The 24,644-nt window shown below is 33.5% G+C and overlaps 2 protein-coding genes across 4 annotated transcripts; one reads left to right on the top strand and one right to left on the bottom strand.

The window, feature by feature from the left end:
• Positions 1-3,786: 3,786 nt before the first annotated feature.
• On the top strand, positions 3,787-8,527 carry LOC21401244 (histone-lysine N-methyltransferase ATXR2). The gene is made up of 15 exons (XM_024174210.1): positions 3,787-3,975; positions 4,075-4,150; positions 4,240-4,325; positions 4,454-4,812; positions 5,465-5,577; positions 5,703-5,734; positions 5,984-6,129; positions 6,381-6,468; positions 6,644-6,692; positions 6,801-6,855; positions 6,991-7,060; positions 7,144-7,213; positions 7,349-7,425; positions 7,840-7,896; positions 8,058-8,527. The coding sequence occupies exons 1-15, from the start codon at positions 3,892-3,894 to the stop codon at positions 8,166-8,168; spliced, it is 1,473 nt and encodes a 490-aa protein (XP_024029978.1). The 5' UTR covers positions 3,787-3,891; the 3' UTR covers positions 8,169-8,527.
• A 4,344-nt stretch (positions 8,528-12,871) lies between these two features.
• Positions 12,872-24,269, bottom strand: LOC21401243 (zinc finger CCCH domain-containing protein 13). Of its 3 annotated transcripts, XM_024174221.1 has the most exons (12): positions 24,234-24,269; positions 23,740-24,022; positions 22,386-22,496; positions 22,044-22,083; positions 16,117-16,255; positions 15,950-16,006; positions 15,341-15,438; positions 15,169-15,240; positions 14,798-15,006; positions 14,072-14,262; positions 13,421-13,609; positions 12,872-13,191 (listed from the first exon to the last, which is right to left on the bottom strand). In XM_024174221.1, exons 2-12 carry the CDS (start codon positions 23,864-23,866, stop codon positions 13,120-13,122), a joined length of 1,305 nt encoding a protein of 434 aa, XP_024029989.1. In that variant the 5' UTR covers positions 23,867-24,022; positions 24,234-24,269; the 3' UTR covers positions 12,872-13,119. The 3 variants fall into 3 exon arrangements, with proteins under 3 accessions (XP_024029989.1, XP_024029988.1, XP_024029990.1); XM_024174220.1 differs by lacking the exon at positions 24,234-24,269 and having other exon boundaries at positions 23,740-24,205; XM_024174222.1 differs by lacking the exons at positions 12,872-13,191; positions 24,234-24,269 and having other exon boundaries at positions 13,568-13,620; positions 23,740-24,205.
• Between the last annotated feature and the right edge of the window lie 375 nt (positions 24,270-24,644).

Raw genomic sequence — 24,644 nt, 5'->3', positions numbered from 1 at the left:
TTTAAAGTGGATATAACTCTCATATTAAGAGTAGTAGACCACTATAAATCTGTATATTCTTATTTATTTAATTTTCTTAATTAAGTAATATTTATTACTTTTATCTGTAAAATTAGCGCATCTAATTCTTAACACTTCGAAATTCCTACGATAATTTAGAAGAGAGTCACACAACCAAAAAAGAGATCCACTCCAATATCAGCTCTAAACCACTTACTGAAGCATTACGCAACTATCATTGTAACAGCAACAATGATCACAATAGTTGTGACTTCAAACTCAATCATAAAGCAGTTAAATAACAGGGAAAAAAAAGAAATACAAATAAAATAAAATCGAGCAAAAGTTGACTCACTTTCATTATGTTGGAGTCTAATCTTACTTCAGTTTGAGAGCTAAAGAGGGAGAGAGTCAAAAGCCTATGTAAAAGGAGCCTAGAGCCTTTGTCTCAAATGATCACCCTAGTCTGAAGCATTTCAAATGATTCTAGTTAAATTCCTTTTTGTTTATCTTATTTTGAGAGTAGAAGTTTTCTTAGGGTCGGACCAGCGTCAAATAGTGTAAAACAACTGTGGTTTTTTTGTTTTTGTTTTTTTGTTTGTTTTTCCTTCTAATGAACGCATTCAATAATGTTTAGAAACTAAAAATTGTATTCTCTGTTTATTTCAACTAAGATTCAAATCATAGTTCAAAATTTAAATTAATGTTTAATAGAGGATAATTCAAACCATTAACAATAGTTTAAACTTTTAGATTATAAAATTCACCACCACTTAAATTCTAACAAGAAAAATGCTAAATACAGACTCTATTATAAACTCTGTTATAAACTCTAACTTAATTTTTTGACACGTAGCATCTCTATTTTCTGAAAGAAGTGCTTAATAACAAATAAATCCTTTTACACTTATTTACAAGAGTGCCATTATTCACATTTAATATAAGAGAGTAATTTTTTTTAATTCTTTGTCTATGATTTTTTCTTTTGTGTTTTTTTTTTCTCGTTTTAAAGCCATCAATTGTCTTTTCTTTTTTCTTTTCTTTTTCCTAATGTATATATGTTATACTTTATTCATGATGCAAATAATTTGATCCAGATTTTTTTTCTTTGTTGTTTGTGGTTTTGCTTTTTTATTTTTTTGTTTTGCAGGTTTTCATTTCTCTTTTCATTTTGAAAAGTCATGTTAAATGTGACTTGTAAATAAGTTTAGCATCATATCTGCAAGTCTCCTTTGTTTTTCTTTTTTGAAAAAAAAAAAATTATTCTCTTATATTAAATGTGAGTAATGGCATTATTGTAAATAAATGTAAAAGGAGTGACTTATTATTAAACTAGTTTGTTTTAGTAAATAGAGATAACGTGTGCCAAAAGATTAGGCTAGAGCTTGTAACAGAGTCTGTAATAGAGTATGTATTTAGCATTCCCCATTCTAACAATCTTATTTGTTTTTTATAGTGAAAACAATTCTGATTTTACTTTTTTTCTCTCTTCAATTTTAAGCTTAAAAATATTATAACTTCTTTGTTTTAATTCCGTTTGAGATGATTTTTTTAACGTGTTCGTAATGAAGAGAGGAACAAGTCCCCATCTATATTGCATATTTTTAGATGTCATTTACAATGAGATTTTATAAGATTTGTCACAAAATTCTAATGATAGTTTTCAACACTTTATCGAAATACAGTTCGGATTTTATTCTTAATTTAAATTACAATTTATTTGTATATCTAAACACCGCTTTGAATCACAATCAATACACCAAAACTCAAATCAAATCAACAATTTAAATCGTTAATAAGGCCCTAGATTTTCTATTAGACACGGCGTTCTTCCCTTAGCAGAGTTGTTTGAATATTATTCAAGAGAAGAGATATGTAAACTTCAAGTTGTATTTTTTCTCTCCTTACAAAAACAAAGTTATGGTCGTGAGTGACAACTAATAACACTGTGTATTTAAAGGATTTTCCTATATCAAAAAATAATTAAAATTTTCGAAGTATCAACATTACCCTTCTCAATATATACTAAATATTTCTTAAAAAACAAACATATATATATATATTAAATAGAGTTAAATTCATCTGAGATCTCTGTACTTTTTTTTCTTTTTATAATTAGTCTTTGTACTAAAAAGTGTTCCAATTTAAGTCCTAACTTTTTTAAGTGTCTCAAATTTAGTCCATCAATTACATTCCGTTAAATTTTAAATGGAAAATGTTAACATATTAATAGTTAAGCTATAAACAAATGAGGAAATACCCTTTCCCTCCATTTCCTGCAAAAAGGACATTAAAACTCCAATTCATTTGATAAAAAGTTCACACATGTAAATTCATCAACAAAAAATCAATAAACAGATCAATTCTAGTCGTTGGACACTCCTCCTAGTATGGATGAAGCTATTGCAATTTCCAAAGCACGTCTTATTATTATCCATTTCCTATTATAAGTGTTTTTTGCCCTTTTGGCTTTTCACATTTCTTGTCTGAGATTATGTGAATTTATCTGTACTTGATGCTATTATCCAGGTTTTGCAACTTGTTGACTCACAAGAATACAGCATATTTACTCGTATAGTTTTCGATACTGCAGCCACGGTATGAGAATTCACTTGTTTTCAAAGCCACTTTACTTGATAAACCTTTTAATCTTAAAGGATGTTTAGTTGGAGGATTCAAATTATGATTTGAATCATAGTTCATGATTTGTTACAGTATTTTCTCTCACAAAAAATACATGTAAATCGAAAATGATTCTAATCACATGATTATAATCCATGAACTAAACGTCTCCTTATTCATAAATTGGTGGTAAGGTCATACACTTCGGCTTCTTTGGCTTCCCGACCATATATATATATATATGGATGCATCTATTGACAAAACGATGAAGGTACGAATCTTACTTAGATTCTACAATCTAAGACTAATTTGGCGCAATTTTGGTCGTTTATCATGGTATTTTGGATCATTTATGATAAAACTATGATATGCCTATTCTTTGAAAGGAAATTACAAGATTACCCATAATTTTCCATCTAAAATTTTACAAAATGGAATTGAGGGACTAAATTTGATACACTAAAGAGTTCGATGTTTAAATCGAAACAATTTCCAATACAAGGACTAATTATAGAAAGAGAATAAAATTTATAGACCTATCATGAATTTAATTTCATTAAATATCATTTAAAACATTAATGAATCAAAATAAACACAAAAGGTTAAACTTGGTATTTTTGATAGATCACTACTAAGCATTTGAATAATAAGAAAGGATGGAAATGACATTTTAACTAAATACAAAGTTGTTTAATTTTATCTAATAAAGTAAATAATATCATTCAGGCACCCAAAAAAAAAAAGAGGCAAATAGTCTTTTTTTAAAGGTTTTTTTAAAGATAATAGTCAAAATTTTGTAAAATCAACAAAATGGTTAATCACTGATTGATTAACGGTCAATCACTGATTGTTTTAATTTTATTGCTGATTAACTTGATAGTTTTTTATTATTAGTTAGTATTAGTTAATAATTAGTTGAAATTAATTAGTAATTAATCGATTTTAATCAATAAATTATGTGTATATTAGTAATAAATTATTGATAAATTATAATAATTAATAGGTCATGTTGACTTTCGGTCAATTCAACTACTAAAAAAAAGTCATTTTGTTAAAATAAAAAATGTTCAGCTACTTATGTAAAATATAAAAAATTCGACCATTTATTGAAAAAGATGGTTAAAAAACAGCTATTTACGTAATTTTCTCAAAATGTAAAAGAAACATAGAAAGAGAAGTAGGGTCTGATATTTGGCGGCCGTCGCTTATAAAGTTGTAATTCTGATTTGTGTCGTTTGAAAGCTTTGAAGCTTGTTGTTAGCAGCTCCAATGGAGATCGTCTGTCCAGTTGACGCACAGTTCGCCGACGTAATTTATGCTCTTCTCTGTCCACCTGCACCTCTCCAAGCTCAGGTAAACTCTCTCTCCTCTCTATGTTTCTTTCTCATTCCATTTTATTGGCAAAAACGAATTCTGAATTCCCTTTTTCTTTTGTTATTTGGTAAAATTCAGGGGTATTTCGACCAGCTTATATCCAAGAGGCAAACCCGTGGTATCAAAGTCGAACAAAATGGAGACTTTGGCAAAGGTGATCTTTCTTCTTCTTCTTCTTTACTTTTTTTTTTTTTTTTTAAATAATAATTTGGTGGTGACCCATATTCTTATACATTATTAAAGGCGTGTTTGCGGATAAGGAATTCAAAGAAGGGGAGCTTATATTGAAGGACCAAATGCTTGTGGGCGCTCAACATATCGCAAACAAGGTCTTGTACTTTTACATATCGCAAATTTCCCTTTTTTCAATTTCCTGAAGAAAAAAGTGCATATTTTCCATTTGCTTAAAGTTAAAAGCATGATTTTTTTTTATTTAATTTAGTTATATTATATGCAGATGGATTGTTTAGTATGTAGCTTCTGCTTTCGTTTCATTGGCTCAATTGAACTTCAAATTGGGAGAAAACTTTATCTGCAACAATTGGGAGTTTCAGTGAATCACGATGAATGCGACATGGAAGTGGAAGAGGAAGACAATTTCGCAGATGGAGGAGAAGAGGATGACTCATCTATGGAGAATGGTGAGGACTCTGGTGCTTGCGCTTCAACAAGCAGTCATAGAAACAAAGTTGAGCTTCCAAGAGGGCTTGTGGAGTCTCTCATAAATGGTGAATTGAAATTGCCTCTTACCGAAAACTTCTCTTTGCCTCCAGCAATTCCTTGTGCTGGGGGTTGCGGGGAAGCTTATTATTGCAGGTAAAGCTAAAACTTTGTTGAAGAAAACTGTTGTGCTTTTGTTGAGACTCAAGCTGTTGAATATACGTTCATTTTGTTAATAATGTACCCTTTTGTGGTTTTTCTGTCTTGTGCATTGAGGTTAATTCGTGTCTTTGCTTCCTTATCATAAAGTTGTGATTTTTTTTTCAAGGTTCTCTGTCGAATACATGTTCATTTTGCTTTATACAGTTTGTAGTTTTTCTGTCCCGTGCATTGAGATTTATACTTGTAATAACGTTGGCATCTTTTTTTAATAGTTTTTATGTTGAATACCTGCATTTTGTTGTACAAAGATGTACCCTTTGTTAGTTTTTCTGTCTTGTACCTTGAGATCTATTATGCTTCCTTATGCTAAAGTTGTGATTTTTTTTTCAAGTTTTTCTGTTGAATACACATGCATTATGTTGTACAAAGATGTACTTTTTGTAGTTTTTGTGTCTTATACATTGAGATTTACCCTTGTCTTTGTGATCCCTTGTGATGACGTTGTCAAGTTACTTTCCAGTGTTTGTATTGAATATATCTGCATTAGGTGTACAAAGGTGTAAACTTTGTATTTTTTTTCTGCCCTGTGCATCGAGTTTTTTCCTTGTCTTTGATTCATTGCGATAATGTTGTGAACTTTTTCTAGCAAATTGTGTGCACAATCTGATTGGGAAACTTGTCATTCCTTGCTTTGCACCGGTGAGAAGTCGGAATCAGTATCAAGTGAGGCACTTGGGGAATTTATACAGCATGCTAATGGTAAGACTCGCCTTCTCTGTTATCTGTGTCCAGACTTGTTTTCCGTGTCCTATATTGCCTTTTGTTCTATTTCCTCTTTTTTTTTTTTTTGTGTTCCTTATTTTTATCATTGTTTAATTGACCAGAAACAAATGATGTATTCCTGCTTGCTGCGAAGGTATGTCGTAAAGAAATAGGGTAGAAGATAGTAACTCTTGAATATACACCCGTTTTTAATCTTGTTTATCCTTACGGCATAATTTTGAAGTATGTATTTTATGATGGTAAGATTTTGTGTTTGTGAAAAGGAGTCGAAGGACGTTAGCAAAATGATTAGCAGAAATCAGCATTTTATATGCTTATTTTCTTCATTTAGCTTGTGTTGTGATATGGTATCTTCATGATAATAGTAAATTATAAATTCCAGGCAATTGCGTCTACTATATTAAGAAATAGGAAGTTGAAAGCAACTTGTCTTGAAGAACGAGGGAAACTCAAAAATGTTTTAGGCCGTACAGTTTCCTCTGCACTCTTTGAGGCGTGGAAGCCGTTATCGATGGCACACAAGAGAAGGTAGTTATTTGCTATTGTGTTCTCTCTGTGCTTTGTCCTAAAGCCTGAGCTTAACTATTGCTCACGGTGCGTTATTTGCTCACTCAAAAAGGAAAAGAAAAAAAGGGCTCTTATTGCTGATGAGAATGCAATATCTGCTATCACTCCAACTTTCCTTTATGCAGTATGATAATATTCACTTCATTTATTTATTTATTTTTTGCATCCGTTTTTCTATTCCTCCATATTTTCTTACATTTGAGTGATTTTAGGTGGTGGGACTGCATCGCATTGCCATTTGATGTTGAATCTTCTGATGAAGAAGCATTTAGAGCACAAATAAGAAGCCTTGCATTCTCGGTATAATATTTCATGGCAATATCTTGCGATCAAAGCTTGTCACTGTCTAACATAATGCTGTCCTTTAGTGGGAGAGCTCCTTTCTGTCGCCTGACTGCTGTCGCTCAAAATTTTGATAATGCATGTTCATTGTGCTATTATGAGAGCTAACCGTTATGTTTCTTATGCTTTTCAGTCACTTCAGCTACTAAGGGCAGCCATTTTTGACAATGAATGTGAACCATGTATCCATCCTAGAGCAAAAAAAAATATTTTTCATTTGTTTTCTTGATGTAACCAATTTTCTTAATTCTTTCTACATTTTTAAGATAAAAGTCCTTGACTCCACAAAGTATTCTCTCTCGAAATATATGGCCACATAATTGGCATGTTTGAGTTGAATAATCTGTAAGAGTTACACCTGATCAAGATCTCTCTTTTTTCATTACTTCAGAAATATATTTGCAGTGGCATTGCTAATTGATTAAAGAATAAATGTGGTATCATAGATATAGTAAAATTATCTTATGTTTGTATGTTCAGTGATTTGGTCGTAGCATCTCCAGTGGAGGATTATTTCTTATACATTGATGACCTTCCATCTCCTGAAAAGGTGAGAGCATATATCCTTGTAGTTCAGCTTGCTTGTATGAGACTGAAGTTATGTTGCCCTTTCCCTAATACCATTAATGGCAGAATAAAGCTGAAGAAATTACAAGACCAATTTTGGAAGCTCTTGGTGATGACTATTCAGTTTGTTGCCAGGGTACAATATTATTTTCATTGCTTTCTCAATACCACATCATTTATGTCTCCATAGTTATTTTTCAGGTTGTCTGTATGTTCATTTTCCTCATAGCAGCAAGTCAGCCAAAAATTAATCTTTTCATTTTTCTTTCAGGCACGGCATTCTTCCCCTTGCAAAGTTGTATGAATCATTCTTGTTGTCCAAACGCAAAAGCATTTAAAAGAGAGGAGGTATAAGAACTTGAATTTGTATTTTTTTTTTCACTTATAATAACAGAGTTCTGGTTGTGAGTGATAGCAAACACTAACTCTATTTAAAGGATTTTCCATCTGTGATATGGTATTAGTGGAATATGAGATATAAGCCAACTGCAGCAGGCATATTAGTCTACAAAGAAGTGTTGGATAGGCTCATGTCGTCAAATGCAATACTATCAAGTGCTTAACGATAACTGTGGTGTTTGGTTCATAGATTCAAATCATGTTATTAGAACTATTTTCGACTTACGTGTATTTTTTGTGAGAGAAAATACTGTAGCGAACCACGAACTATGATTCGAATCAGGGAACGAATCTAGGTACCAAACGGAAGGATATAGGTTTTTTTATCAAGTGACTACTTTCATTTTCCATTCTCTGTTGCAGGACAAAGATGGTCAAGCAACGATAATTGCACTTAAACCTATTCACAAGGGAGAAGAGGTGAGTGAGATTTTGATAATTGATGTTTTCTTATTCAAATGCCTATTGATTATATATGTTCTAAAAGTGAAAATCCGTCATATGGGCTCTTTCGCAGTTGTGTTATTTGATTCTCCTATTTGTTGAGCTTTGCATTATTTTCTGCTTCAATCCATTTGTAGGTTACCATTTCATACGTAGACGAGGAGCTTTCATTTGAGGAGAGACAGGCATTACTTGCAGATTATGGCTTTCGTTGCAGATGCCTGAAATGTTTGAAAGAAGAGTCATAAGATAGCTATCCAATAAAGCACTACTTAAAACATACTTGAAAGAGGCTATAGAACAAAAATCGAGGCATACAAGTTAAAGAGTAAGCTCACTTTGCACAAATTCAAGCGTGAAAGAGTTAAAAAATGAAGAGTAAGCGCCTTAAGAGAGAATCAAGTGCAAATTTTTGAACAGTCTGTAACTGCTAATCACACATTGAGTTTTCGTTTCAAAAGTTGTGACTTCTTGGTGAGCAAAATGGTAGGCATGACTGGCTTTTGTTTTTCTTCTTGTAATGGAGCTTGTTTTGTGCTTTGAGAGGATCAGTTGTAAGAGGGAAGATGATTGTTAATGACTCGAAAAACAACTATATTTTACTGTCCGACTGCCTCTTTCTAGGAACGAATGAAAACGACAACGTTTCTCAAAAAAGAAGGGGGAAAAAAAGAGAAAAAGACAACGGCTTTCCTTTGGTAGGAAAACTAGAAACAATATTTAGGTTCACTGGGGTGGATAGTAATAATACTAAGAGAAATTCTGAAAGAGAAAATATATATTGTAAAAATTAAGAATATGAACTTTTTTTTTTTTTTGTTTTTTTTTTATGGGGTAAGAAACGTCATTTAACAATATGCACTTTAAAACGTAGCATTGTTTTGTTTTGAATATGATAAATTTTGAAAGTACGTCAGTTAAATCTGATTTAACATAAAAAAACGTTTACAAATATTTGATTGATTTTTCAACACTTAATATGATAGAAATCTCAACACTGTCTAGTGATGTTCAAATGAGATTGAATCTATCTTAATTGGTATTATAAGATAGTTGAATATAATTGTGTAAATGTTACATATATGTTTGTTGATCGCTTTCTTGTATCTCTATGAAAAGAAAACTATGAATTCTTCAATCATTTAATTGAGATTGTTGTGGTACGTTAAAAATAGGTGAATATTTCATATCATATCATCATGATAACTTATAAACCAATATCATATGAATAATAAACAGCTGTTAAATTGTTTTTTATTTTATTTTTAGAATTGTTACAATTGGTTTATAAATACATAGATTCTACTATATTTATATATATGTGTATATATATAATACACCTCATCAGATATTTGCAACCTTAATAAGTACGGTTTTTAATTTTTATGTCAAAAAATGTAAAAGACATTTGTACTCTATTTGAGGAAAAAAAAAATTAGAAATAGCAACAAATAGCATTTATAGGAACATATGAGCAATAACGAACGGGAGGGCTCAGCAGTTCTGGAAGAACAGGTACTCAAAGAATTTCTGAATTTTCTTGTGTAAAATAACTACCGCAAAATAACTACCGCAAAATATGCCAATTGATTGATTAATTCTATCGCCATCTCAAAAATCAAACGATACCCACATGCAACATCTCCTCCTCAACCCCATTCACGTCTATATTCTCATCGTCAACCTCGTACTGCAAGAAAAAAAAAATTAAACTATGTAAACGAAAATTTCTGAAACGTAATATGACATTTCAATGTGATGGCCACATAAACCATAAACCTAAAACATAGAAGAAACAAATATCAGATCATGATTTTCAAAGGAAAAAAGTGTGCAACTAAGAAAGCAGGAAGAATAAATGGAACCAGTGATGGAGTCAGCATTTCACTTTAATAGATGCGTATATTAAATTTTTTTTAATAAATTATCTTAATGGAACATATAAGAAAATATATTTATTTTAACGGAGACATATATTATTTCAATGAAAGTTTAAGTGTAAAATTTTAAAAATTTTGAAGGTAATATTTTTTTAAAAAAAAATTTGAATGGAAACGGTAACTACCATTGAGTTATACTTAAATCCGTCACTGGTCATGAAAATGAACTCCAGTAGAGTGATGGCATGAGACAATTGGAGTGATGAGAATGGGGGACCAAGAACCAGAGAATGTTCGTGATCAAATGCGGAGGATGGTGTTTAGGAAGACGAAGGTAGAAGCATAGCAAACGAGAGAAGGCATACAAAAATTGACATCGGTATTCCGGAAGAATGCATCGTCTTCAACTCTCTGAGAGGAAAAAGCTGCCCAATTTTGAATGATTTAGGAGAATTGAAACGAGACCCTATAGAAGAGGGAGAAGGAGGAGGCCAGGGGAGGGAAAACGATAAAGATATCGGAACTTTTTCTTTTTTAAAAAAAAAATAGAGTATAGAATTTTACTCTTTATTCTCAATAAATACATACAATACTAATTTGATTAAAAACGTTATTAAAAAAATAAAAAAATAAAAATTTTTACTTATATACTTTTAAAAAATATTTATTAAAATTATTCCTTTTTTCGGCTTTTTCCAAGGCCCACAATAAATTTTATGTGGAATGAGATTCTAACATATAAGTTGTGCTATGTGTGCAATAAATTAACGAAATCGGGGATGACTAGTTATAATACAGTCATAGTGGAGAGGATCGTCTTTTTGTCCTTTTTAAACTATTAAGTTAATTTCAAATTTAACCCCAAAGTATAGAGGTTGTCTTATTTTTCCCCTAAAATTACGTATAAGTAACCCTTGAGCTTATCAGAAATTGCAACTTTTACACTTCCATCAATAAAACGTTAATTTTTTAATAGTTTTGAACACGTTTGGGTCCTGAAATCTAGCTCTAACCACACGATAAGATGCTTGTCTGCCGTGACTTATCATTAATCAATGTTCAAGTGTGAACGTTGTTATATATTGAATGACAAAAAATTCGAATTAGATATATGTGGGATTCAAATTTTCTGTTTAATTTTAATGTTTTATTGGTATCTAACCAATCATATCATACCACATTATATAAAAAAATTTAAATTGCTTTTTAACTAAATTTTGTGTGTTTATTATAAGATGATGTGGTAAAATTTAATTAGGTGGAAACTAATTAGAACACTAAAATTTAGATAGAGGATCTAGATCTGTATTTATCTTGCAAGTACTCTCCATGAGTAATGTTCATTAACACCGTTAACTTCTTTCGACGTTTTTGTTCACGTTTATACCTTCATTTGATCTTTCCATTTATACAAATGAGGCTCAATTTATTATTCAACTCTTGTGCTAATTTATTATTTATTACAACTGCGCCATTTGACAGCTCACATGTATCAATGGTTTGGATCCGCATTGGAACCGATAGAACTATATAATGTATGCAACTGTTGATGGACCTTACTGGTCTCATTTTCTCGATAACAATTGATAACTTTAAACATTTAAGATCTTGTTTGGTTCTCGAGTTTAAATTGTGGTGATTTGAATCCTTTTATTTTGCACTATAAAATCTAAATTGTGTTGATTTAAAATGCGATTAAAACCGATATTTAAATACCCAAGTACATTATAACTTGAATTGAGAATAAAACATGGATTGTATTTGGATAAAACGCTAAAAACTATAATTAGAGTTTTGCGATAATTCTTATAAAACCTCATTTGACATATTTAAATATGCATTCTGGATAGACATTTGTTCATCTCTTTAATATCAACACATAAGAAAAAATAAAATTTTCTTAATTAAAGTTGACACAAAAGAGTCATGACATCTTTAAATTTGAAATTAAGAAGAGAGAAAAAATAAAAAAAACAATTGTTTTTGAACTGTTCGTAACAATCGATTTGTTGACTTGGCCGATGGGGATCAATTCCAAGATCAATCACTTAAATAATTCAATTGTAGTTGCTGGTTCGGATGATCTTCCTTACTTCTATACTAAATTTTTTTTTTTTTTTCAAATTTCTAATGTTTTATTTTTTGTCGACATTTTTAGAAAATATAAAATATGATCCTTTGACCATATCATCAAGATGTATATTTTTTTTCTCGGAATTTTTTATGGTTTGCTAATATTTTTTAAGAAAATTGTTTACCGCCTAATTTTTTTTTTCTTTTGTTTTTTTGTTTTTTTTTTAAGCAAAGCATAAGGTATTTTGATACCCTTAATTTTCAAAATTTCATATAAAATGTCCTCAGTGCCCTCGTGAATAAATAGCTTCTCATGTGAAAGCGTAAAAATAGGTTTATTGTCTTAATAATATCTTATCTTTTGTCATATTTTATCCATAGATTGAATAAGTTCATAAAAAAGGAAGACAGAATCAATAAAATAAAATTCTTACAAGTGGATCCTTTGGATGATGAACAACTATAGATGCAGTTACTCATATAAAATGCTATCAACGACCTACCATTGTGTATTGGTACTTATCGGGTGTAGAATAAATCTGCTTCTTTTTGTTCCTACCAAAATCCCTTGCAATACCAGGCAAGCTTCAATTGGAAAAGAAACTTCACTCTAAACTTCAATTTGAAAACCAAAAACGAAATAAAATAAAATACATAATTCGACTTTGATACCCTGACGTCGTTCACTTTGCGGATTCGAGTTTTCAATTCGAATTGAGATGTGACATTTTCTAAGAGTTTTTTACTGTAACAAAAAAAGTTAAATGTGACATTTTCTGAGAACTTTTTACTGTAGAAACCTAAAACTGAAAACTCGAATCGGTGAAATAAACGAAGCTTTAATTTTCAAATTTTCATATAAAATGTCCTCGGTGCCCTCGTGAATAAATAGCTTCTCTACCAAAATCCCTTACAATACCAAGCAAGCTTCTATTGAAAAGGAAACTTCACTCTAAACTTCAATTTGAAAACCAAAAACGAAATAAAATAAAATACATAATTCGTGAAGAAGCAAAATTAAATTCCATTACCAAAAAGAAAAGAGAAAATGGGTAATATGATTGCAGGGAAAGTCAGCTGGCTAACTGTAAAAAAATAAAAAAATAAATAAAAATTAAAAAAAAAATCCATCTTACTAAGCCCAACTTATCTGTACATCCTCGGCCAACAATACTTTCTACTAAATTATAAAAATTTAAAATGACTAGCAAAATATACCATTAAAATTCTATCGCCATCCCAAATATCAAACGATGTCCACCTGCTCGATCTCCTCCTCGACCACATCCACATCTATATTCTCATCGTCACCCTCGTACTGCAAGCAAAAACTATGTAAACAAAAATTTCTGAAATGTAATGATAGAAAATGTGTGCGCGCGTTCTGGAGCCCATTTATGACATTCAATGTGATGGCCACATAAACATAGAAGCAACAAATGTCAGATCATGATTTTCAAAGGAAAAAAAAGTGTGCAGTTAAGAAAGCAGGAAGCATAAAACTTGAACAAAAGAAATCGTGTTCGATAAAACATACAAATACTGACCTGTGAATAACTATTTTTCAAGATCGGAAGAGGTGGCGGAAGTGGCAAGCCGTTTGTCTCATTCTCAACTCCTGTAGAAGCAGTACCAACCACCCCAATATTATCCTCCAATTCAATTTCAACTTCATCAACTGCATGGGCAGCCATGCTGGTCGATGGCAATACATGCCTTGAATCCAAGCTCTTTAACTGCAAATTTGCTTGCACAAAGGATTATAACGTGTTAATACAAGGAAAATGCAAGTAACAACAGCTCACCACCTTTTCATTTTTTTTTTTTTTCATTAAATCCTTAAGAGATGCGCAGAAAACCAGCAGGATCTGGAATGGAGGAAAGGACTATACACATAACGACTTAAAAACAATAAACATTTGAATTTGTCAAGCGTATTTCAATAGCTACGCAATCAAATAAAGAGAGTGTATCCATGACCATCGTCATATTTATTTAAGGGTTCTCCTTGCCTAAAAGAAATTCTTGAGAAGTTGGCCTCATACCACATCGTCAATAGGTGCGCAATCAAATAAAGAGAGTGTATTCATGCTACCTAATGCATTGCAGTTTTAGTTGCTAATTGGTCTAACAAAAGATTATGCCAACTAGTTAAATAGAGGGAAAATGAGTTCATAACAAAAGAGTAAAAGATGCACCTTATCCGTAGAGAGGACATTGACAATCTTTCTGCTCTCATGCTTGCCTTCATTTCCAAGGGCGCTTGACTGTCCATTTCTGCTGGCAACTGCCTCAATCTCCTTCTCGCAATTTAACTGAGCGGGAATATTCCAACGAGAAACTTTCTTCAATCTGACTGGTGCATCCACACGTGCTTTTGTTAAATCAGCTGGTACATGGTGAAATGTCAGCATCCACAATAAAGACCATTTAGAGAATCACAAGCCACATATCGTACATTATCACAAATAATTTGGGCCATACCTAAAAAGTAATCCTGCGCTAATTCAATAACAAGCACGTATGGTAATTAAAATCTCTAGGCTACTAAAAGGGATGTGCACATACACACATGAAGTGAAACATGGATCAGTAATACAACGTTGAAATAGTAATATTTATTTTTGTTGGCTAGAAAGTTGAAAGTTACTTTACTCCAAGTCACCAACTAGTCATCTACCAACTAAAAGATTCAAAAACCTTCCTCAGACGGTAAAACTTTTAGAGGCTTTTATGCTAAACCCACTTCCCCACAACCCGGGAATGAGGTTCAAAACTTGAAAGAATTTCCACATCGATATACCCCAAAGTCACAGAAAACTAACTACAGTGAATGAGACATTAGAGATTGCATACAATAGAAATTTTTACAAATGATTACTATTATAAAATAGTATAGTAGAAAACCTTGAATAAACTACCACCTTGTTTTGATTCTTTGAGAGACTGACTAACGTCCTGCCTCACGTTGCTTTGGAAGGCACCATTGTGCTGCTCATTATGTGCACTGACAGGAAAACCGGTAGCCTCTCCATCACTAACAATATTTATGCTTGAATCCTCTTCATTAGCACCAATTTTGTTGATATCAGAGGCAAGCTCATATCCCAACTTATGAAGCCGAACTTCTGATCTATATATTCAATTATTCAATTACATCACAAGTCCGTAACTCAACTACCTATCATGTTTACAATACCAGACATGCGCCAAAAAAAAAAAGAAAAAAAAAAAGAAGAAGAAGAGAGAGAAGTATTGAAGCATTGAACGAAATAAAAAAGGACAGAAAACTTACCTCTTCAGCTCATCTTGAATCTGTGTATAACGATTATGTGCCTTAACAAACTTGTTGATTTTGGACAACATCCTGATTACGATCATAGCTCCAGGAAAGGCAAAACCTCAGTGAAACATTAAAGGATAATGGAAAGAAAGAATGACAAATTTTGTATATGACAGCGTTAAACCTTTTATTTTCTTCTCTCTCTCTGTATAGTTGAGCCTCAAGCTCCTGAATTTTGGAAGTAAGGCTGTCAACTTCTTGAATCTTCTCCTCCAGTTTGACCTGTAAACAACATACTTCTGTCATTTCCTTATATTGGTCATGATGCGGAGTACATATATCTACATAAAAGACCCCAAAATCCCCTATGATATCTTGAATCCAGCACCATAAAGCAATGTGTGAACAAATAAGAGTAACATGACAGATGTTGACAATACCAATATACCATACATCATTTTCACTGACCATGTAACCAAAAACAGGATTGGCAAGTTACTACTTCCTTTATGAAATTGAATGGAATACATGTATCTACATCAAAGACCCCAAAATCCTCTATGATATCTTGAATCCAGCACCATGAAGCAATGTGTGAACAAATAAGAGTAACATGACAGATGTTGACACATGCCATGATTAGTGATTCTAATACCAATATACCATACATCATTTTCACTGACCATGTAACCAAAGACGGGATTGGCAAGTTACTATTTCCTTATGAAATTGAATGGAAAAATTTACACGTCATAACCAAAAAGTCATTCTGTTTTTCAGAGCTGAAACTGACCCCAAGTTGAGATTTCTGGTAATCAAGCCTCTCAATATCTAGCTCCACTTGCTTTAACTGCACATAATCACAGAAACAATAAATAAAAATATGGAAATTTTCAGATGAAACTAGAAGTCTATCTGCAATGAGTTTAGGATAAAGAACTATAAAGAAACTTTTAAAACCTGCTTCACGAGAACCACTCTTGAATCAGTTGTAAATTTTCCCCCTTTAGCCTGATGTTCAGCAGCATCTGAGATTCTCAAACTTCCAGAGATATCACTTTGACCATCTAACCGCTGTTTTTTCTTATGTTTCCTGTCACTATACATATTTAAAGTCAGATTATGTGCACAACATTCTGGAAAAACAACATCAACCGGAAAATATTTAGAAAATCAGAAGGAAAGGAGATTGTAATATGCTCTATTGACCACTAAAACTGATAAAATAAGGCTTCTGCTCAATAATCATGAAGTGAAATAGCACTAAAAAGTTAAAAGCAATCAGAACTGTGCTGGCTTCCAGTGAAGTTGCCACGATAAAAGGAATCTCAACTAAAGGAATTTTATGTACCAGGTTCGTGTGTCTAATTCTACATGTTCAAAAGAACTTTGTCAATACATAGTGCCCCAACATTAGTTGACATTAACATGTTATTTATCTCTAGGTTAACTATACATATAGACATCAAGAAGCATACACAAGAAATTGGCTCTAAAGCGTGCTATGCGGTAACGCTGTGCTATTGACTACTGGTCTGAGATACGGTTAATAATAGGAAGAGATTTTTAGGTGATTGTGTGATCCCTGATTAGGGATTTGGTGAGCTCTATATTTTCTGGTTAGAGATATTTGTAGATAGGTTGTTCTGATTTAGTTATTATTTAGCTCATGGCCGTGTATTATATAAGTGTGTATACCGATTATACAAATAATAAAAAAATTCATTCCAAATTTCATCATTGTGGCATGGTATCAGAGCCCTAGGGCTTTTCCTGGGGTATTCGGTTTTTCTCAGCCTAGTGTTGTTTCTGATTCAAGCGTTCTTTTCGGTCCAAATTGCTACTCGCTTGTGTCATTTTTTTTCCCTTTCCTTTCTTGCTGATTCTTATTTTGCGAGTTTGATTCTTGATTTTGTGGTTCCCCTTCTTTATCACCCTTGAAATTCGTGACCTTTCTATGCAAAAGTCATGTCGGAAGTGACCAGCAAATCAACAGAGGTGCATGCATCCTCTCTAACTGAGAACAATCATCAGTCAACAGGGGATTTGCAGAATATTCAAGTAGCGTACAGGCTACTTGGTACTGGTCCTAAATCGGGGGATCCTAAATTTGATGCTTGGGACAAACAAGACTCCCTAGGAATGTCCTGGTTGTGGAATTCTATGCAGCCAGAAATCCGTGACACTTGTATGTGTCTGGGCACAGCAAAGGAGATATGGGAGGCTGTTAAACAAAATTATTCTAAAGTGAATGATGCTGCACAGATTAATGAAATCAAGACCAAGATCTCAGCCACAAAGAAAGGAAATCGGTCAGTTACGGAGTATTTTAATCTCTTGAAGGGTCTTTGGCAAGATATGGATCACTATCAATGCATTCAAATGAAGTGCAGCGATGATGCAGCCATTCTTAAGAGATTCGTTGAAAAAGGACGAATTTACAATTTTCTTGCAGGATTGAATGTGGAATTTTATGCATTACGAGTACAGATACTCAGAAAGGAGGATCTGCCGTCATTAAATGAGGCAATCGCAATCGTTCTTGCTGAAGAAGGCAGAAGAGGTGTCATGATTGAAACACACACAATGGAAAGTTATGCGTTGGTGTCAAAGGCTGCAAATGCAAAGTTTTCTGGTTCGGAACAGCGTGTGAATGAAGAATCGAGGCAGGCTGTTCAATCAAGACCATTTAACAAGGACTCCTTATGGTGTACATACTGCAAGAAGCATCTTCACACTAAGGAAAGGTGCTGGAAACTCAATGGAAAACCACCAAACATGAACAGAAATTTTGCAGACAAGAATATAAATGAACGGGAACAAGCTCATGTTGTCAGCACTAATTCAAGCAGTGAAGGACCACCATAGAATCCAACCCCTGAATTTAATAAAGAAGAAATTGAGAAGTGGAGGAATTTCTTGAGATCTCTTGACAAGCCATCCTCGGCAGGAACATGTTATTAGCATTTTCAGGTATATCTTCTTCCTCTTGTATTGCTAATGTCTCGGATATGGTTTCTCTAAACACATAGGTAATTGATTTCGGTGCCACCGACCATATGACTTGCTCTTTAAAAAATTTCATCTCATATATCCCTTGCTCTTTCAAAAATTTCATTTCATATATCCCTTGCTCTAGTCATAGGAAAATAACCATGGCAGATGGTTCTGTTACCACTGTAGCCGGACAAGGAGATGTTTATATAAACAGCTCACTCACACTGAAAATGTCCTTCATGTTCCCAAACTGTTGATAAATCTTGTTTCAATCCAAAAACTCACCAAAGATTCAAATTCAAGTGCGATGTTTTATCATTCTCATTGTGAATTTCAGGAACAGGACACTAAGAGGATGATTGGACATGCTAGTGAAAGAGATGGACTTTACTATCTGGAAGAACAAAATGGTCATACTAGAGTTGAGAGCTCCCTAACCATTTCATTCCTTTATGAGTCAGTTATTTCTAATAAAGACAAGATTTGGCTTTATCATCGTCGTCTAGGCCATCCATCATTTAGTGTTCTTAAGCTTATGTTTCCTTCGTTATTCAAAGGGTCAATTGTTGAGAATTTTCATTGTAGTGATTGTAAACTTGCCAAGCACAAGCGTATTTCTTTTCCAATAAGTAATACAAAAACGTTTGTTCCTTTCACTCTTATCCATAGTGATATTTAGGGATCATCCACGGTTGCTAATATTTCTAGTGCTAAGCGGTTTGTATCATTTATTGATGACTGTACTCGTATGATGTGGATATACCTTATGAAAAATAAATCTGATGTTAATTCAGTGTTTCCCAATTTGTATAATATAATCAAGACTCAATTTGACGTGGAAATTAAACGTTTTCAATCCGACAATGCCAGGGACTATTTTAACCAATTTCTTTCCCCATTTTTTCAAAAACAGGGAATTATTCATGAGTCCTCTTGTGTTAGCGCCTCAACAAAATGAGGTAGCCGAATGAAAGAACAGCCATCTTCTTGCTATCACAAGAGCATCTCTATTTCATAAAAATGTCCCAGGACAATATTGGGGAGAAGCCGTCTTAACTGCTGCCCATCTCATAAACAGGTTACCAACAAAAATTATTGACTTTAAAAGTCCCATGGAAACTCTCACAAAATTCTTTCCGAACTTCTGTGTCTCAAACAATCTTGTTCCAAGAATTTTTGAAAGTGTAGCCTTTGTTCATATTCACTCTCAAAAGAGGGAAAAACTTGATCCACGTGCTCTCAAGTGTATTTTCATTGGATATTCATCCACTCAAAAAGGGTACAAATGTTTTCATCCGCCCACAAGAAAGTTTTTTGTTTTTGCTGATGTCACCTTTAAAGAAAGTGAGTCATATTTTTCGCATTCCTATCTTCATGGGGAGAATTTGAGTGAAGATAGGGTTAGAGACTTGTTACTTCTTGATATTCCGATTCAATCTCAGTCCACCGAGTCTGTTCATTCCGAGTCTGTTTAGCAGCCATCCACTGAGTCAATTAAGTCAATTCTTGTTCCTGTCCAACCTAAATCTATCAAGTCAGTACCAGCTCAAAACACTACTCGGCCATTACAAGTTTATTCTAGGAAGCAAAAGGAAATCTCCCAGCCTGTGCATGTTTAATCACCTATTCAAGCTGTTGTTTCCTCACTTGCCCGTGCTGTAGAAACCACTACACAATCACCAAGCCCTGCCAAAACAGCCACACCACCACCAAGCCTTGCCGAGACCATCACACAGTCACTAGGTCCTAAGGAATCTGTTGAACCAAATGACTATGACCTCCGATTGCCCTTAGAAAAGGAACCTAAATCTGCACAAACCATCCATTATACCAGTTCATGTCCTATAAAAACCTATCCCAGAGTCATAGAGCCTTCCTGAGTAGCCTAGAAACAATTCCCATTCCCATAAACCTATCCGAGGCATTAGGAAATGAGAAGTGGGAGAATGCTATGAAAGTGGAGATGGAAGCTCTAGAGAAGAATAAAACATGGGACTTGGTTAGGTTACCCGATGGAAAGAAGTTAGTACGATGCAGGTGGGTTTTCACTGTTAAGTATAAGTCGTACCAACCAGCAGACATCATCTGGCTGGGTCTTGTCGGTATCAACAACAAGAAAAAAACAACCAAATGGAAACAACAACTAACTATGGCTCTTGGCCTAGACAACGTCCTAGGCATAGGGGAGATCGGAGCAATAGGGAACGGGAGTGAAAACAAACACCAATGCAGTAGAGAACGACCACATGAACGGAATCCACTTATAGAAAGACAGACACCCGAGAAAGAAAGGCTTCACGTTCTCCAAGTGGTTGATCTTAGCGTGCTAGCCGCTGTTCACATAGTAAGGGGAACTCTGGTTGCGCGGCTTTCTCTTATCGGATGGTTCCTTGAAGAGGTATAAGGTTAGATTGGTTGCCAAAGGCTACACTCAAACCTATGGTATAGATGACCTTGGAACTTTTGCTCCGGTTGCAAAAATGAACACGATACGGGTTCTTCTGTCATTGGCCACTAATTTTGAATGGAGCTTGCAACAGTTTGATGTTAAAAATGCTTTTTCCATGGTGATCTCGAAGAGGAAATTTACATGGAAGTTCCTCCAGGGTTTGAATCCAAAGAAGGAATGGTGTGCAAGTTGAAAAAGGCTTTATATGGGCTCAAACAGTCATCAAGGGCATGGATCGGGAGATTTACAAAAGTGATGACATCATTGGGATATAAACAGATTCAAGGAGATCATACCATGTTTGTGAAGCACTCGAAGTTAGGGAAAGTGACAGCATTATTGATATATGTAGATGATATTATACTGACAGGTAATAATGTAGAAGGAATGCAAAGCTTAAAAAAGTGTCTGGAAAAGGAATTTGATATCAAAGAACTTGGAAGGTTAAAATATTTCTAAGTATTGAAGTAGTGCATTCAAAACAGGGAATATTTATATCACATCAAAAGTATGTGTTAGATTTATTGAAGGAGACTTGAATGCTAGGGTGTAAGCCAATTAACACACCCATCGAGTTCAACCGTGGGTTATGTGATGTAGGTTCTTTAGTTGACAAAAGGTCAACTTCGGGTTATTGCACGTTTCTAGGTGGCAATCTTGTGACATGGAGGAGTAAAAAACAAAGTGTGGTGACAAGATCAAGTACGGAGTCAAAATTCAGGTCAATGGCGCTTGGAATTGTGTGAACTATTGTGGATCAAAATAATTCTGGATGATTTGCATGTAAAGTGGGAAGGACCAATGAAATTATATTGTGATAACAAGTCAGCCATAAGCATTGCACATAATCCAACACAACATGGTCGAACAAAACATATTGAAGTCGATCGACACTTTATAAAGGAGAAGTTGGAAAGCGGCTTAATCTGTACTCCATTTAATTCAGCCAAAGACTAGTTAGCTGATGTACTTACAAAGGGACTGCCGAGTACTGTCTTCCAGAATACTATCAGCAAGCTTGGAATGGAAGATATCCATTCAACAGCTTGAGGGGGAGTGTTGTGAGATACGGTTAATAATAGGAAGAGATTTTTATGTGATTGTGTGATCTCTGATTTTTAGGGATTTGGTGAGCTGTATATTTTCTAGTTAGAGATATTTGTAGATAGGTTGTTCTGGTTTAGTTATTATTTAGCTCCTAGCCGTGTATTATATAAGTGTGTGTACCAATTATACAAATAATAAAAAAATTCATTCCAAATTTCATCATTCGTGACAAATACAAAATTTCAAACTTCCTACAGCCTCATTCTGTGCTTCTTTGTTCTTTCATACTGAGTCATCATAATTAAACAAAAATACATAAAAATAAATAAGTAAATCCAAGACAATAAAATAGAACAAAACAAAACTGCAAAAGAAAAAGGAAAAGCAAAATTACCTTTCTCTATCACTGTCAAGGGATCCAGATCGGGAATATTCTGCAGTTTAATTTCCAGCAAAACGAAAAATAAAAATAAAAATAAAAAAGGGAAATAAGTATCATTAAATGATTAAGTGTTAATATCTAACCCTGAGTACTCTAATATAATAAATCAAATGTTATCAAAAGAAACAAAGAATTAGAATCCCAAGGTGTGCTTTGTTAGTTTTACACGGTAACATAACTAGAAATTGAGGGAGAAAGAAGTAACTAGATAAGGAAAAATGGAGAGAAAGTAACAATACAAAAACTAAAGGGGAAGAGAGAGAGAGAGAGAGAGTTGTAAGAATGCATTTCTACCGCGAACCATATTTCGCCCTCTTGCATCTCTCACTGGTGAATGTATTCTCCGTGGAGAATGCCTTCTGCCAAGCTTATCCCTCAAGTCACCATCTTCGAACTCCCGCCTTCCTACAGCCCAAAACAGAAAAAATTTCATAAAGCATATCCTAAAAAGATCAGTGTATCACTCACACAAAACACAGAGACAGTTATTAAGAAACAACAAGGCTACGCTTACCATTACATTGAACAACATGAGTAACATAATAATGAACAGAAATTGTGCCTCCTTGCCATTTCCAAAAGAACCATAGAAACTACTGCCGTCATATAATGAATGAATAGATATAGTAAGCCCAAGTTTTGAGCTTATACATTGAGATAACCTTCATAGATCAAAGATGCATTGAACAGAGAAAAATTGGCATTTCCATCTTGTTGTTGAGCAATAAGAATAATATACATGCTAGATCAATGATGAATTAAACAGAGAAGAATTGGCATTTCCATCTTGTTGTTGAGCAATAAGAATAATATACAAGCAGAATGGTCGAGATTTCTCCAAGAATAATATACAAGAATTGGCATTTCCATCTTGTTGTCATGATAAAAGTACCACCGGCACAAAATGCAATACAATTTCGTTTGCTCAGACAGTCTCCCATGACATCAACATCCTTTCTTCATCACAGGAATTCCTCGGTGTGTCATTCAATGAGAAGTAGTGAATAAAGTGAATACCACGATCCCCATGATTACAGAAAACGGGCAGAACTAGCTAATAAAGATTGGAATATGTGCCAAGTTGCAGGGGATCTTAATAAAATGGAAGATATATTCCTCAACAACCTAATTCTGAACCAAGATAACATATTGAAGATGCATTATGACGACAAAAGTTCGCTACAGAAGTACCACAATCAGACATAATTTAAGCAACCAGCAAAAATCCATCCTGAACAAACAATAACCCTGTTAGTCTTGATACGGCAAAATGTCTCTCAACAAGACATCTTGATAGCGTCTCTACACGCTGCACCCATAGACCTCAAATACACATATGCGTACTTATATGCTACAAACTGTATATTCCATGTTTCAGTCCTCCATATCATAATAATTTTTATTTTTCTATAACTCTTTGGGAAATTAAACCCAATTTTGAGCTTATTCATTGAGATATCTACGCAATTTTCCTAAGGGTCCCAAATCCAACTAAGTTATTTTTTTTTTCTTTTTCAATAATAACTCCAATGAAGAAAATAAGTTAGCACAAAAACAGAATACAAAATGCATTTCTAAGTAAAAAGTAAATAAAGAAACGCAAAAATTCGCCTGATAATAGGCACCGGTGACACGAGGAGCAATTTACCATGAAAAGAGCCAGAAAAATGCCGAAGCTCCGCGTCTCCATGGGCGAACGAGCAACTCTGACGCGAACACCTGCCTCTCTGATACAGTGCGCAGAGCTTCGTCTTGAAGAGTTTCCCTTCCACCATCGCCGCAATAGTAATAAAGCGAACAGCAAAAGTATTCTTCCGAAGAAAAAAAATCTAAAAATTTTCTCGGCGAGGGATGAATTCGAGTAGCAGATTAGAATCAGGCGAAGATTTGCAGCCACAAACAAACTAGCATGAGATAAATCCCTGGATTCTCTGCCAAACAAAAATGGCGAAAAGCACAAGCCGTTACTGAACAAAATCGATGGACGAAAAACCTATGCGATGTTTGGATGCTGAGAAAAGTGTGGGAAAGCGAGGGAGAATAATAGAATATGAAGTCTGAAGCTCGTAACTTTTTTTTTCCATGTATAATCCTTATTTTCCTTTGTTTTCTTCAGGTTTGTTATCAGAGAAAGATTATTACCTCGGTGAAAAGGACGAGAGAGATGGAGAGGTTGGGTTGACGAAGGCTTATTTTGGTACAGCTTTTTTCTCCTAAAATTAGCTTTAGGAAAAGTTAATTTTAATGTTTAATAAATCTCTTTAAAAAAAATTTTTTTTTTTTAAGAATTTATAGCCAAAATTAGAAGCATAATTTTTTAAGAATTTATAGTCAAAATCAGAAACAGTTTAAAGATAATTTTAATTTTTAAATTATGCATGAATTAACACAATACAATTAATAAAACTTTTATAATACTCATAACACCCTTAATTAAATTTAAAATTTAACATCATTTTAATCTAAAATTCAAACTCATAATATAATATAATATAATAGTAATATTGTAATAAATAATATTATTATTATATTAATAACTCTAATATTATTATT

The sequence above is a fragment of the Morus notabilis genome, unplaced genomic scaffold (assembly GCF_000414095.1).
Source record: "Morus notabilis unplaced genomic scaffold, ASM41409v2 Scaffold199, whole genome shotgun sequence".
In the NCBI taxonomy this organism is placed as follows: Eukaryota; Viridiplantae; Streptophyta; class Magnoliopsida; order Rosales; family Moraceae; genus Morus; species Morus notabilis.
The sequence above is the reverse complement of the archived record's forward strand: the minus strand, read 5'-3'. Positions and strand labels throughout refer to the sequence as shown.

Excerpts from the sequence above, each read along its gene's own strand:
- LOC21401244 (XM_024174210.1), top strand. The coding sequence starts at position 3,892 with ATGGAGATCGTCTGTCCAGTTGACGCACAGTTCGCCGACGTAATTTAT. Across the intron at positions 4,326-4,453 it reads CTCAACATATCGCAAACAAG|ATGGATTGTTTAGTATGTAG; the intron begins GTCTTGTACTTT and ends TATTATATGCAG. Across the intron at positions 7,897-8,057 it reads CTATTCACAAGGGAGAAGAG|GTTACCATTTCATACGTAGA; the intron begins GTGAGTGAGATT and ends ATCCATTTGTAG.
- LOC21401243 (XM_024174221.1), bottom strand. The coding sequence starts at position 23,866 with ATGGTGGAAGGGAAACTCTTCAAGACGAAGCTCTGCGCACTGTATCAG. Across the intron at positions 15,439-15,949 it reads ACCAGAAATCTCAACTTGGG|GTCAAACTGGAGGAGAAGAT; the intron begins GTCAGTTTCAGC and ends TGTTGTTTACAG. Across the intron at positions 14,263-14,797 it reads TCTCAAAGAATCAAAACAAG|CTGATTTAACAAAAGCACGT; the intron begins GTGGTAGTTTAT and ends ACCATGTACCAG.